We start from the raw sequence: 15,109 nt of genomic DNA, 5'->3' as shown, positions 1-15,109 counted from the left end.
TAAGCGGTGAGGATGTAAATGGTTCGAATGTGGCCAACATCAGATTTGACTAAACGGATATTGGCTAAACGAATTTGAATTAGGATGGTGAAAAGCTCATACCATATCCAGTTTTTTCACAACTCATCAGATTCGGATATCCATCAAATCTGGATACTTGTCAGATTTGGTAGCTAAACATCAAAACGAAATCCGCATCCAATTATACTAGGTTATCGTTTTGGCTAACCAAACCCTACTAAACGAAGTTGGATTGGGTCAGATAATGGGTAAAATCGGAATAATTGACATCCTCTCATAAGAAGAACCTGATGTGAATTTTGCTGAAAGTCAACCACGGTTGCACTCTATATTTTACCCACTTTGTTGGACACGTCCATTGAAAAGCCGCAAAAAATAGGCCATTCACTAATAGGAGGCCCAGGTAGCAGATCACATTTTATGAACTGAGAACCTTGATTATTAACAACTGTTATGAAACTACATTCGAAAATATCAGCAAGCTTGAACACATTATTACCATCTGACTCGGTACAGTCAACATGCAATAAGTTACAACATATCAACTCAATCATAGATCTCAAGCACCAAGTAGAAGGCTATACTCCACTCTGTTTTTCTCGCTTTTAATTCAAGTCCATAAAATAATCTGCCTGACAATATAATGGACTTTTTATTATTATTATTACAGAGTGTGCCAAAATACCTTTGTACTGACATCACGGTAGAAGAGCACTACAGATCTACAAAACTAACCTCTCCCTACAAAATCTTTCTCACGTCTGAGACACCTATTATAAATAGGATTTGACTTCACCTGTCCACTCAGCTAATATGTGATCCATCCGCCACTCTCATCCCAGCAAAATACACATTCATTCCAGGAACAACCACACTTTACATACAATACATCTGATGTATCCCCCCTAGTCCCTCCCAGATTGTATTTAAAAAAAAAAAAATCACAATCTCCAGGGAACAAAAAAAAAAGAATTACCATCAAAAATAGGAAAAACACAATGGGTTTAGCAATCTATTTCGCCCTCCTCGACATCACCATTGCCAGCTGCACAATCTGGATAGGGATGCTCGTCGTCTTCAGGGTCCTCATTCTTCATGAACAACCCCAAACGTTCCAAAGGATTCCCCCTGCCCTGCGGCGTAAACATCCCGAACCCTTCCAAACAATTGGCAGGGCTCGGTATCTCGTCACCCAAACTCATTCCCTGCAAATAGCCAAACTGTTCAAGGTCCTTCAAGATATCATCATTCTCATTGATCTCGACTGTTCTTTCCATCTGAATCCACAAACGACAGACCAAGAGCTTTAGCTTTATCACCAGCTTGTAAAAGAGAAAACCGATGAGAAAAAGACTCACCTTTTGTAGTGCAAGTCGAGCTGCTTCCCTTTCTTTTTCTCTCTTCCTTTTGGCCTCTGCTTCATGAGCTGCTTCAGCAGCCCTGACCTGAGCTTCAATTCGAGCCTTGTCTGATGTACACACAGATCGTAAACAATAAAGCAGAAAGCATATGAAACAATGTTGCCTTGCAGATAAATCTTTTCACTCGCATGGCCTTCATGGAAAAGGGACATGTTTATTGATCTAAATCACAAAAAACACACCTTCCTGGTGCCGCCTTTCCATTTCTTCTTTCTCACGACGCATCTTAGCAGGATCTCTCCTCTCACCCTGAATGCAGAATTACAGGAAATCCAATGAGAACAGGATTTGAAATAAAATTCAGAAGACATCTATGTTTTCAGAAGTCCACAAGGTAATTTCAAAAGACACCCACATTGTTCGGTAGGGTCTTCTGCTGGGCTTTCAGAATGGTATCAGCAAAGCGGCTTTTTAACATTGCAGCTCTAAGAGCTTTGCTTGGAGAGAGTTGCATCTCCGAAGTGATGCTTCCACCTGTTGAAAGGATAGCCGTATAAATACAAAATGAATGCACAAGAATGAGCATGGCCAAATAAAATTTGAATTCAAAGTTAGCAACCTTCTCCAGATGCACCTATTGGTGCATTAGGACTTGAATGTGTGTTTTCTTCATCCAAAACACTTACAGCTCCTGAAGTATTTTGGTAATATCACAGTAAATTTAGTAACATATTTAACAAATTATAAAAGAAAATTAGCTTAATTATAAACCGTCATTCCCCACCATCCGTGTCAGGATCCTGGTGCTCCCTTTGCTCACTGGCAGCATTTGTGTTACTTGATAAAGGAACCTACGTATAAAAGTAAAAGCTTTGACTTTGAGATTTCCTCATAGAATGATAACAATGCTTTTGACTGTGTTTAAGAATGTCACAAACTGTTATGGTTAAACAACTTAAACTGTAATTACAATGATGAGTGGGGCAGCACCGCACGCACGATCTGCTTCTCTATCCAATGAACTTTCTGAATCTACATCTGAACAAGGCAAAAATAAGGTGTCACATGTATTACCTGAAGCACCAAAACCTGAAATTGAGAAAAAACAATCCAGGCAAACATCTCACTTACCGCTCACAGATTGCGTAAAATCATTGCGACCAGAGCAACCTTGGCAGGCCTGGTCATTACATGTGCCATTTGTGCATGATGTTGAGCTCCTACATGCTTTAGTAGGTAATTGCTCATCCAGAACACAGCCATGATCCCCAAATCCTAAACAGCATATTGTTAGCGTTTGAGAAAATACACTAAACAACAGTTCACACTGTCATTCCACATCATTACCTTTGTGGACATTGCCGCGAGTGCTATGCCCAGAAGGCGTCACACAATGGCCTGTATCTGCAGACTGAAGGCAATGTGCCACAGGCCACATAAGCATCCATTCAATGAATCACAAACATAATAAAAAATGAGAGAAAACATCAGGAATTGAATGCTCACTTTTGCAGATCTTGATTCCATATAACTCCCAATGATTTTTTGCAACTCCCATGCCGTGTCATCATCAAACGCATCAATGTCCACTTCAATTTCATCTTCATCAGGGCCAAGTGATCCATACTTCTGCAGAAAAGCGAGCAGCTGTGGAGGAAATTTACCACCAGATATTGCCGTCAGGTCCTTTCTTAACTTCTGCTTATCTGCAAATGTCATTGACCTCTTGACTGTTGCCTCCAAGTAATAGACAGGTTCTTTCGGAACAACCTTTTGAGGTTTACCAGCCTGTTTGGGCACAGTTTTTGGATTCTGCATTCCAGATGGAATTTCCTTACTCCAGTTCTCCTCCAAACTCTCCCATTTCTTATTAAATATGCTATTTAAAGATTTTGCCATGATATGAACATCATTCCCAGGAGGATTATATCTCATGGCATTGGAGAAAGTTAACCTCACATCAGAAGCAAAGTCCTGAGCGCCCAAGTACAACTTGCTTTCGAGTTTAGATTTGATTGTGCCCAAGTCCATGGGCTTGGTAATGATACTAAAATAGTCAGGAATGTTTAGCTTTACAGGGTCAACTGGCTCATTAAACACCCAACCAAATTGATGTGTTATTAGCTTCTTCAATAAATTTGCACACTGCTTCATCACATCACCTTCAAGTCTTGGCCTTTTGTTCCCTACTCCGCGTTCCAGATTTTGAGGAGGTCCACGCTTTACACCAGTGACAGTGGATCTACCAGACGTCATTTGTAGATCTTTCCTGGTTTTCTTTTCTCTGATCTGTGTGGTTCGGCTGCCTTCACTATTTTGTCTGACAAAACCACAATTTGGAACTGTTTTATGATCAAGGATATTGCAGCCATCAACTGAAGCCAGATTCTCATGACGTTTTGAATCAATACTTTTGATGGAAGATTGGACATGTGCAAGTTCTGCCATCAGCTTCCTCTTCAATGACATCCGTTCACTTGAGGACATACTTGACAGTAAAAATATTTTAATTGGAGCATCATGAATGTTTATATCATCTGACCCACAGCCAATATTCATCTCCATGTACTTGCCCCACGTTAGTATTTCCCAAGGCTCTTCAGCAAATTCAGTGAAGCCAGAAAAGGCTTCTGCTCTTTAAAGGGTACTTCTCACCAGTTCCCCACAAGATAAGAGAACACTTCCACAAGAAGCAGAAAGTATATCACTTAAACACAAAACTGTCCCTGTTAAACAAAATTAGCATGAAATCAACTTGTCCATTTATTTCAGAAGGAAATGAAAAGCTTATCAGAATAAGAAAAAGAAAAAAGGACAGGGAGAGGTTGCCGATGCAAATGCTAAGAAAACAGAATAAAAGTCAGGTCATATTTAAGCTTTTTCTGATCCTTGGTATACCTATCAAATAAAATACTTGTCCAAGATTATAATACTAAAGAAATTAGACATACATTATACATATAAATCTCCAAAAAAAGCTCAGTACCATCAACCATGTTCACAGAGAAGTCAACTATACATGATAACAGACAAACAAAACCATATACTACGCAGCATGGATGCAGGTATATATACATGGTATGACAATCGTACATCTAGTACGGCATGCAATTTCCAAAACAAGGGTGCAGGAGTACAACTCTGCACACACACACACAACATATATATATATATATATATATAGAGAGAGAGAGAGAGAGAGAGAAATAGGTAGGGCATAGTTCATGTTAGGTACTGATGCGCTCTTTCTTGCTTAGTTATGTACTTCTGCTTGTGCTCTGGTTAGGTCGTCGTATTAGATCGTACAAAATACTCAGTTGTATGGATCGTTTTATTTTCCTTCTGTTATTTTTCAGCATTTTGAGATAAAATCCAGTAAATTTAAATGTGTACTGTGTGTATAATTGTATACTGTATAATGATTGTTCTCTAAGCTGATTTAATGTTCTATTATTTGAGAATTTAGATGCTGATAGCAATTATCATTTTTTAATCTTGAAAATATTTACTTATCCGTATGGTCTCCTCATGTAATGACTCTTTTTTTAGATCATAAAAAAATATAATTTGTTTTTTTTAATTTATGCAACCAGTACCTTTGGAAAAGGGAAAAAACCAAAAAAAAGAAAAGAAAAACAAATTCAATGTAATCCAAAATAACATGTGATGATTTTTTAGGGAAAGAGAATGATCATGAGCCTGATGATTGTGTATTTTGTTCTGCACGTAACAATGCTTATTTTTTGCTCAGTTGATATTGCATATTGCACCAAGAATTGATGTCAGTACATATAGATCTAGAAAATACCTAGATTGGTAGTAATTCCCATCAATGTAAAAGATATCATCATCATCATCATGTTTACTAAACAAAGATGACAAACTAGAACCTTAATTAGGTAATCATGTTTTCATCAACAGTCTAATGTCTAAACAATCTTAGCAGTTGTCAAAATACTACTAATACATGAAAAAACTATGGTTTCCAAGCATCTCCTTAATTAGCACTCTTCATGTTTTCTATCCATCAACAACTTGTATATAGCTTAGCCACTATCTAGATTACTCTTTTCTAACTCTATGCAACTCCACAAATCATCTTAAGTATGTAAAGCAGTGTTATCAGTATAGTACGATACGATTCATAGTATCACAGTACTTACAATATGAGTCATTCGATACATGGATGTATCATATCATACAATACACCTTGTATCGTACGAATGGACAACTTTTTAAACTTTTCCAGTGCCAGAGAAGTGGTGACCTGCCACTTATGAGGGGCATAGTTTAGCCTTCAAGGATCGTTTTGACCTTGTTTTTGCAAGTTCTCCTTCCCTAAACCTCTTTTCATGGCCTATCCATCCTAAAAACTGGTGCTTTTGTTAGATCCAAGTTCTAGAAGTGTGATTTACCTCAAATCTCACCCATTTCCATCCTACCAAACCTTTTTTGGCTTCCAACCCTCAAAATTGAACTCTAAAGTCCCTCTTTTATCCTAAAACCCCTCATTTCCATCATATACACTTTTTTTTTTGGCTTCTAACCTTTAAAACCAAGTCATAGTGTGATTTACCCTAAACTACCCATTTTCATCCTACAAGCACATCTTTTCCAAACCTTAGAGGCTTTGATTCAACGTATTTGGAGCATGGTTACGTCAAGAGTCCAGGCCCAAGATCATTGTTACATTGGTTTATGAAGAAAATAGGTTGTTGAATTGATGCAACTAGCATATTCATGGAAGCATTTACAGGATGAAGCAACAATTAACCAGCACAAGGCATAATACAGCCGCATGCAATTCTAAGCATCTGTCATATGTTGTGAAATAACATATGAATGAGATATTGAAGGAATCTCAGAGGAAGTGAATGAAAAAATAGTATGAGCCAGCAGAAATTAGGAGCCATCGTGTCCCAACCTTGGGAAGACCTAGAAGTGTCATCTAAAGCGTATGGGAAAGCAATTGACAGTGTGACCGGCCCCACAGGGGAGTTGAAAATCACACGACAACAGAAGGGCAAGTGGGAGGAGGTGGAGACAAGAAGCAATGGTACTGGGCATGCACCATCTTGTGGTAGTAGTAGTAGGGGAAGGAGGAGAGGAGGGAATTTACGAGTCCAAGACGTCGGATTGGTACCTATTTCCCAGCTAAGACAACTCTTAGAGCCCAACCAGATTTACGTTTTACCATGACCTCTAAGCAAATGATTGAGCAGGCAGATCTAACAGTTGGACGCTTTTTATGAGACTTGGACGAACATGCAACAAAGAAATCTAATAAGTTTTTTGGTTTTTTGTCCTAAAGGTGTTATGTTTTTTAAATCTGTTGATATGTCTGATAGACCAAAGACGCAGAGGAGTTTGTGATTTTTAAAGATGTGGCAGAAGACATTAAACCTAAAAATGTGGTCCAATTCATTATTGATAATGCAGCAAACTTCAAAGTTGTTGAATTTAAGTTGTAGGAGCACTATGATTGGTGGAGATGCTCCTTCATTATATAGGTTTGCACACCATACATAGAGTCAGGGATGCAAAACTAGTAGATGCAAGAGAAATTGGAGTTTTTTTAAGTACATCCACACACAAAAAAGGAATAGATTAAAGTACACTCGATTAAATGATCTTGCATTTGTTGCCTACAACATGAGATTGAAGCAAAGGTAACATTAAGATATATGTTAGTAGATTTACTTTAATACAACTTGTATTCTAATATATGTGTGAATGTTGCATACAAATACAAAGAGAAACGAGAAGACGCTAGAGGAGCAACTACGACCCCCATCAGTAGTGACAACCTTGACATATTAGATGAGTGGGTAGAAGAAGAACCTAGTCACTTGGATGACGATGAGGACTGGAGCCAACTAGAGGCTGAGATGAAGGTTAAGGTGGATGATGACAATGATTATGCTGACCCAAAGATGAATGCAAATGAAGGAGGAGAAGACAACTCAAAAGAAGAAGATTCATCATTTGAAAACCGTTTTCGTTATGAATGATAGATTAGGATGCTTATTTTGTTTTGTTATGTAATATATAACTTTGATATCAAACAATCATGCTAGTGAGTTGCGACTTTTGTTAAATGTTTGTTAGGAGCGTTATCAGTATTGTATCAAATGTTTTACTAGTGCATGTTTATGTTTAATTACTCATAATGCACATATTCATGTTAATTTTTTTCTCTATTACATTCTATAATTTTTCTGAATTTTTTGGAGACTTTTCTCTTTTTTGGGTAACTTTTCAGATTTTTTTGTGATTTTAATTCAAGTTTTTTCCATATCTTACAATATGATACGGTACAATACACATGTATCTCAGGCTCATGCGATATGAGTTCCAATACACTAATTATAATATCCCAAAAAAAAGGCTATGAATAAAGATGGCCAACTAAACTCAATTTGCAGGACTTCAAAAGCTTAGTTGAATATCGAAAGTTTGCATGTTCCCGCCTATATTTTGGAATGTGATAGATAATGTTGGATCGTTTAAAACAAAGCATTTTATTACTTGTACAAGTAGGTAAATAGCCAAATAGTATGGTTGCATTAGGTATCCTAATACAACTTTAGGGGAGATAGAAAATATAAATTAATTCTTCAAATAAATAAACACACATTCCATTGGTGATCTTAGATTCTTGAATTCATAAAGATGTTTTTCTTATAGAATAAGATTCTTTTTGGGATGTAAGAATCATAATGTATCAAATGATGTGATACATCGGGTGGTATCAACCCATATCATACCATGTGTCCATGACTTACTGCATCGTATGATACAACTCATATTGTATGAGTTGTCTCTTGCAAATATATTGAAGTTTTTAGTGACCAATAAAGTGATATACAATGAGCTTTCTTGGGGAGGAGAAGGTATGCCAAAGAAGTCATTTTAACCTCATTTTCACACACAAACGTTACGAACCTTTCCTCCACTACTTTTACACTAAATCACCTTAAAAATGTGGGGATCTACCTAAAACTGGGCCCTACAAGTTATTTTTTTGATAGATTTACACTAATACACCCTTAGATAGCTGTTTTCATACAAAAATATTCCAAAACTAATCGCTATAAGTTGTTTTTGTGAGATATCCACCCTCATCTACCCCTAGAGAGGTACTTTTTTTCGATAAGCAAGCTGGCGTTTGGCCGACCCTTACCGTTTTATTCCAATTTCCAAAATGTTGTACAAATTCACTATATGTTAGGCCTCCAATCAAGAGGATGATCTTTCCCGGACTTCCGAAGTCCTGCTGCCAAATTTTCCAGGACTCAAACCATCCATTAGCAATAAGGTGGAGGAGCTTAGATTCACGGACCCTCCTAGGGAAGGATGGACGAAAGTCAATTTCCATGGAAGGTTTTGTGGTGGGTGGCACCTCAGCTACATGGTTCACGACCATGTCGAACATTTCTTGGTTGCATGGTGCTTCTCGACGCCAGGGCCATTCTAGATAAGGAGTGGTGTGGGTGGGGTAAGGTTCTGATATCTTTATGTTCTCAATCAAATGTTATAATAGAGAGTCACATGCCAGATGGCCCAGATCTAGTAAGAAAACTTAAAGGGGCCCTAGAAGGAAGAGTGCAGTCAAAGGAGATTCCAACAGAATTGTTAGTGAATGTGTACAGATTCAAACATATACATATCTGTAAATGCTAGACACCCTAGAGATGTGTTTTTGTGCAAGGATATCTCAAAAACTAACCCCTGGAGGCCACACTCAACCTAAGGAAGGTCAGATCCATGCAATTAAAGGTGGGATTTTCATTTCTAAAAGTGGAAAAGGGCCTATATAGCTCAAAACTGCGAGGTAAGGGGACTAATTTACTATTTTAAGGGTTTTTCTTATAAAACTTTCTTCTTCTTTTGTTGAAGTAGATGGTTTATTTCCATAATTTGTCTCATGTTCATATAACTAATCTTTTTTTATACGCTTTTGAGTTAGACCCATCAATGGATGGAAATAGAAACCAATATAGAAATGACCCTATGCAAACTGGTTGATCCAGAATTTGAGAATTGATTATTATTGTAGTGACTTTGTTGAAATCATGTTACTCATGGTAAACTGTACAGATTCATGCCATGTTAGAGGTCAAGGCAATTACACAGGGCGATATACATATTCCAACCAATGTTCATGTTGAGGTTGTTAAGAAATTTTAATAGAAGGCACAACCATTGCCAAAAGTCATCCTAGATTCTGAAAATGAAATGTGCAATGGAAATGACCCATCATTATTGCCACCAACTTCAAAAATCAAAAAAGTTCCTGAGCATATCAATAAGCATTAGAGAGAATTAAAAATAGAAAATTTGTATTCCAAAATTTTGGAAGAAGTCTAATGACATTAACCCCAAAGTGTTTTATCACAAAACTCTTATAAAGTCATGAACTATGATATAACCTTATAATTGTGTAATATTTTTTGCTTTAATTAGTTATGTTTTTTTACTTGTTTATTCACGCCAAATTCTTTGGTTATTCATTATTATGAATTTATTAATTTTGCAATTTGTTAGTTGTTCCTTATTAGTATTACCCATAAGTCACATATCAACGATATTTTCAAAATATCGTGATATTATCATTGTATTCAGCAAACGATATTATAGGTAAAATATCGCCAATTTGATAATATCGTGATATTATCAATTATTGATACCAATGTTGTAAGTACTGTATCATATATGGTACAATACGTATTGTTACTATGGGAAATAATGATATGATACATACTCGTATCGTGATAAGAGTGCCTATCATATTTGTAATATATGTATTGTACGATACGGGACATGACGTATGTATCATATGATACAGCCCCATATCGTGCAATACACCTTCGACGCACTTTTAAAATGGCCAAATTGTAATTTTTTTTGGAGTTAACGACCTCTTGAGGGCAGACTCCCTCATATGTGTAAAGGCCATTTAAGGGGTATCCACGCACCCTAAGAATTGTGAAAGCGATTTGGGGGCCAATCCATGAGCAAGGAAGAGGGCATTTGTTGTTTGCTCTAGTAAGAGTGCATTTTCACCATTTTTTCACTCAAGGAAATGGATCAAGGTAGAAATCAGGCTCCACACTCCAACAAAAATGACATCATTTGATTTAGAATGACAATGGGGCACTTAAGTAATGAGTGAAAACCGATTGCAAATCGAGTGCAACTATTACCATAATATTTTTATTTATGTAATATGAAAGTATTGAGTCTTGTGGCATGTTCTTAATTGCAAGATATTTAATATTTTGCATTATTCTTGTGAGATAGTTGATGTTTCATGATATCTTAGGGAGCATAGAGCCATAAATGTTTCATTTGTGATTTTATGGTTGTATTTTGTGCAATTCATCATTGTTTCATGTGTTGTGATTTTTTTATAAAAATTGCTATTTTTTTATGATTTTTCATAATATTTTGGATTTTTTGAATTTTTTTATTAAAAAATATATATTTTTTACGATACGTATCTTACTTTGGGCCAGACCGTTACAATACTTACAACCTTGATTGATACTGTTTTTATTTATTTTCTACACCTTAAATATGTTTTCTTCTTTATTTTGCAATTTTTACATATTTTAATTATTATATATGTATTTTATTTTCTAAACATGATATTTTATTATTTTTGTTATTTTTATATTTTTTTTATTTTTTTTAAACCTCAAGATTTTTATGAGATTTTTTCGTGATTTATCACCAAACCTATAAATATAACGAGAAATAGCCTCACCGAGATATAGCCAATACCGAGATCTGTGACTATGGTATTATCTAATACAGTTTACTAGTATACATAAAAGTGTATTTGATAATCCAAAATTTTAATTGTTTAGAGGATAAATATATTTTCTTTGTTTTTATTGTTTATAGTTTCTTTCTTATGTTTTACATTTTTTTGCTCTTAATTTTTTTTAGTTTTAATTCTTTGGTGATATATTCATGGTAGTCAAAAAGTAAAGACTAGGTGAACCTAGTCAAGCTAGGCATAGGCCTCCTAGTTAGCTAGGTCCTAGCAAACCAACTAGTCTTTGTCTAGTAGATGATTCCTGACTGGTCGCCAGGGACATTTTCATCTACTGCTTTTATTGACTTTTCGAGCAAAAAGGCTCTCTCTCTTTAGTCCTATTACTATATATTTCATTTTGTTGTGATTGCTATATATATATATATATATATATATATATATATATATATATATATATATATAATATATTATTTTATTGAATGCTGAAAAAGCATATATTTATGTGATTTATAAATATGTAAATATAATTATATATAAATATTTATAGCATGGATTTTTATTTTTTCATGCATTATGTTCTTTAGCTTTCCCCATATTTAGATGAGTTTATAAATAGCTCTTTGCTATTTATATTGATTCAAAGTAGCATGTTTTGGTGGTTGGATGTTTTGTTTTTGTTTTTTAACAAGCTTTTATAAATTTAGTGAGAAATCACCCCTTTTTAGAATCGAGGATCTGCTCTTTTTTTGCAACTACTAACTATTTTCTTCCATTTCACCATCATCATCAAGATCACCACCGCCACTATCATCACCACCACAACTATCATCACCACCACCACTTTTTTACCCCCATCATCACTTCTTCATCAACACCCTCACCACCACTACCACTTAACCACCACCATCATTGTCTCCCCCATCATCACCACTACCCTCATTACCATCACCAACACCTCCATCACCACCACTACTAGCAACACCATTACAATCTCCATTACCACCACCACCACCACCATCATTGCCACCATCACCATGCTGAATATTAATCTTTTTCTTTTTCATTTTAGTTTAAATAGTTGGTGATTCAAATATCCATTTAATTAAAAATATAGGTTATAAAATGTGTTTTAATTTATTTTGTAAACAATAAATAAAAAACATATCCAAATAGGACCTTCATGGTTTCTATTATTTTTAGAATTTTAATATAATTTTCTTAATTTTACTTTTTTGAGCTATAATTGACCGACAAATCTAAACCTAGATGCCAACTAGATCTTTTAGGGGTATGGCACCTAGGCTTTGCCTAGTGCTTTTAACTACATTGGATGTATCTTATGTATGGATGAAATACAATACACCCGTACATTAGACTTCTCTGATACAATCTTTATCGCATTGCTTTCCTCTTCTTAAAGGTGGGCATCAAGTCGAGTAGAAAGCAAGCAAAGTCAACCCAGTCTACCTTTAGCCGAGCTTGCATTAGAATTTTAATAAGGAGTCATGGCTAGTTTATCCATGGGTTAAACTCGATTCAACCCCAAGCTGAATGGTAACCCATTTTTCTTTTTAACCTATTGTTTGGCTTGGTCAAAAACCATTATTTTCTTTAAAAACATTTTAACCACCTCCTGTTACTAGGGTATGATCATTTTTATCAGTCAAAAAATAGAATTTATCCTCTCCTTCTTCCCTTCCTTAAGGAAGTCTTCAATAATTCCATTTTTGTAGGAAACAACTAAGTGGATCCAACATTGGTTTTTATTCAAGACAATCTTCAAAGACTCTGCCTCACTTCATTTAATTGCCCTTTTTCTTCTTCCTTTTACACTTTCTGTTTGTCATCACTTGTAAGCAACCAACAAGGCAACAATGACATCTCACCACTGGTGACCACAACAATTCCCATTTCTTCCCCTACCTCTTTTTCTTCTTGTCCGTTTTCCTCTTCCTCCCCTCTCTTGAGGCAAGCTAGATCATGCCCGTTCAAAAGACCACAAAGAAAAATAGTGGTCCATGGGCTGCCCCTTTGACCAAGGTCCAAAAGAAAACCGGACCTAACCCTTGCCCATCTATTAATGGCAGGTAGGGCTCGATCGCTGCCCACCCTAGTTTCTTTGTATTCTGTGCATATTACACATCACTTTCCACCAATAGGGGTTTTCTTGTTTTTGCTCTCTAACAGAAGAATTTTTGTTGTGACATTTGCTCTCATTTCAACTTCCGTGCACTTGAAGAGAACAAAATTTATGATGAGCAAAAATAGTAAACCCAATCCCCAAGAGATTTAAGTAGAAAAAGAAAATAAATTAATCACAACCTAATCAAGCATTGAAATCACCACCATGGAATTGGGTAATTTCAAATGGAAGCATGGTATATGTTCCCTCATAACAACAGATATGATCTCAATTCAAGATGCAACTTTATCCAGATATACAATTTATTGATTAAACAACCAATGGCTTCAGCTTCAACCAGCACTTGTCCATCAACAATCCACACAGTCAGTCAGTTTCTTCAATTCTGAATATAGCTGCAATCTGGCATTTTTCTATCATCAGCATTAGCACTCATGAACCCACAGAACTGACATTATGTTCTGTTTATCAAAAACTACTTAACATTAATAACAGTTTCAAATCAAGACGTCATCTAAATTCCAGAATTTATGTTAGTGTATTTGCATTAAATACATCATACACACTTGAAACATTAATATTGGTTGATCAAGTCATATTCATTGTAACAATTCAATTACCTACTGCAATATCCAAATGATTTTATCCATTAAAGGAGTCTTTGGTAAAAAAATTCAATACAAAATGATCTTGTGTATTTTGATTTAATATGAACCTCATTGGATTGCTTACAAAGCCTTAGAGACTTCCAAAGGAGCTGTGTAAGTTAAGGTCCAAACATCGTGTGTAACTACCGTCTTAGATTGAGCTTGCCTTATTCCTGACCGGTTATATTTATGCAGTAGAACTGGAACTGAAGAAAATTATTTCACTCAAACGTTCCTCTGTACTGAACGGCCACTTCTTCCCCACGTTAGAAATTAGCAGGTTTCAACTAAGCCCATTGCCGATGGAGTTTAGTGCCTTATAGCCCGTGTACTTCACCTAATCTTTAGCTATTCTCTTCAATCCACTTACTACGCCACAAAACCCCTCAGCAATTCTCCTCCACAAAATGAAATCGACCATCCACCATAGAATCATAGAATCATAGAATCTACCAACACATAAACGTTTTGCACGCCCTACAAAAAGATCGACAAACTCAGACTCAAAGCTAGGCTGAGTATAAACAACGACAAAATCAAGGACGCAACAAGGGTGACAACAACAGGGCTCAGTCTAAATAAAGGGGAAACAGATATTGGGGTTTCAAAACGAAACAAACAAGGAAGGAATCGGACAGAAGCACGAGGAAAATCAAGAAAACACGAGAACTAGGGTTTCCGCCTTGCTTGCGAGCGAAGAGGAGATGGAGGCCAAAAACCTAAAGGAAATAAGGACACACTAGAAATTACCCGAAACTAGGGTTTTCAAAAAGCTAGGGTTTCCGAAACACGCCGCCGCGAAGGACGAAACTTAACAAAACCCAAACCGACGGAAAAACCAAAAGGCAAAAGCGAAAGACGAAGAGATCCCGTAAAAACTAACCTTCGGGTTTCGCCGCAAAGCGGTTCCCAATCGATCGATCGGTACGCCGGGGATTTGGCGGATGGGAGTGAGAGAGAATAAACCCTACAAAACAATAACAGAGGAGGAAGAGCGCGACGGCAAAGTAGGGAGAAAAAGAAGATAACCGCCACCTTCTTCGTTCGCTCCTCCTCCCCTCACTTTCTCTCCTCACCAGAACTTCACCTTTTCTTCTCTCCTTCCCAAATCGCGATATCCAACGGGGTGGCGGGCAGGGGCAACGCGCAAGAT

The 15,109-nt window shown here is 36.4% G+C and overlaps 1 protein-coding gene across 1 annotated transcript; it reads right to left on the bottom strand.

The window, feature by feature from the left end:
* Positions 1–650: 650 nt before the first annotated feature.
* On the bottom strand, positions 651–15,109 carry LOC149844714 (transcription factor GTE11-like). The gene is made up of 11 exons (XM_089995177.1): positions 14,840–15,109; positions 2,889–4,108; positions 2,730–2,793; positions 2,514–2,657; positions 2,353–2,420; positions 2,167–2,233; positions 2,002–2,073; positions 1,798–1,916; positions 1,625–1,691; positions 1,380–1,489; positions 651–1,298 (listed from the first exon to the last, which is right to left on the bottom strand). Exons 2-11 carry the CDS (start codon positions 3,945–3,947, stop codon positions 1,026–1,028), a joined length of 2,043 nt encoding a protein of 680 aa, XP_089851303.1. The 5' UTR covers positions 3,948–4,108; positions 14,840–15,109; the 3' UTR covers positions 651–1,025.

This window comes from Nuphar pumila, chromosome 2 (genome assembly GCF_984573655.1).
Source record: "Nuphar pumila chromosome 2, dmNupPumi1.hap1.1, whole genome shotgun sequence".
Taxonomy (NCBI): Eukaryota; Viridiplantae; Streptophyta; class Magnoliopsida; order Nymphaeales; family Nymphaeaceae; genus Nuphar; species Nuphar pumila.
Note: the sequence above shows the minus strand (reverse complement) of the source record. Positions and strands in the feature narration are given on the sequence as shown.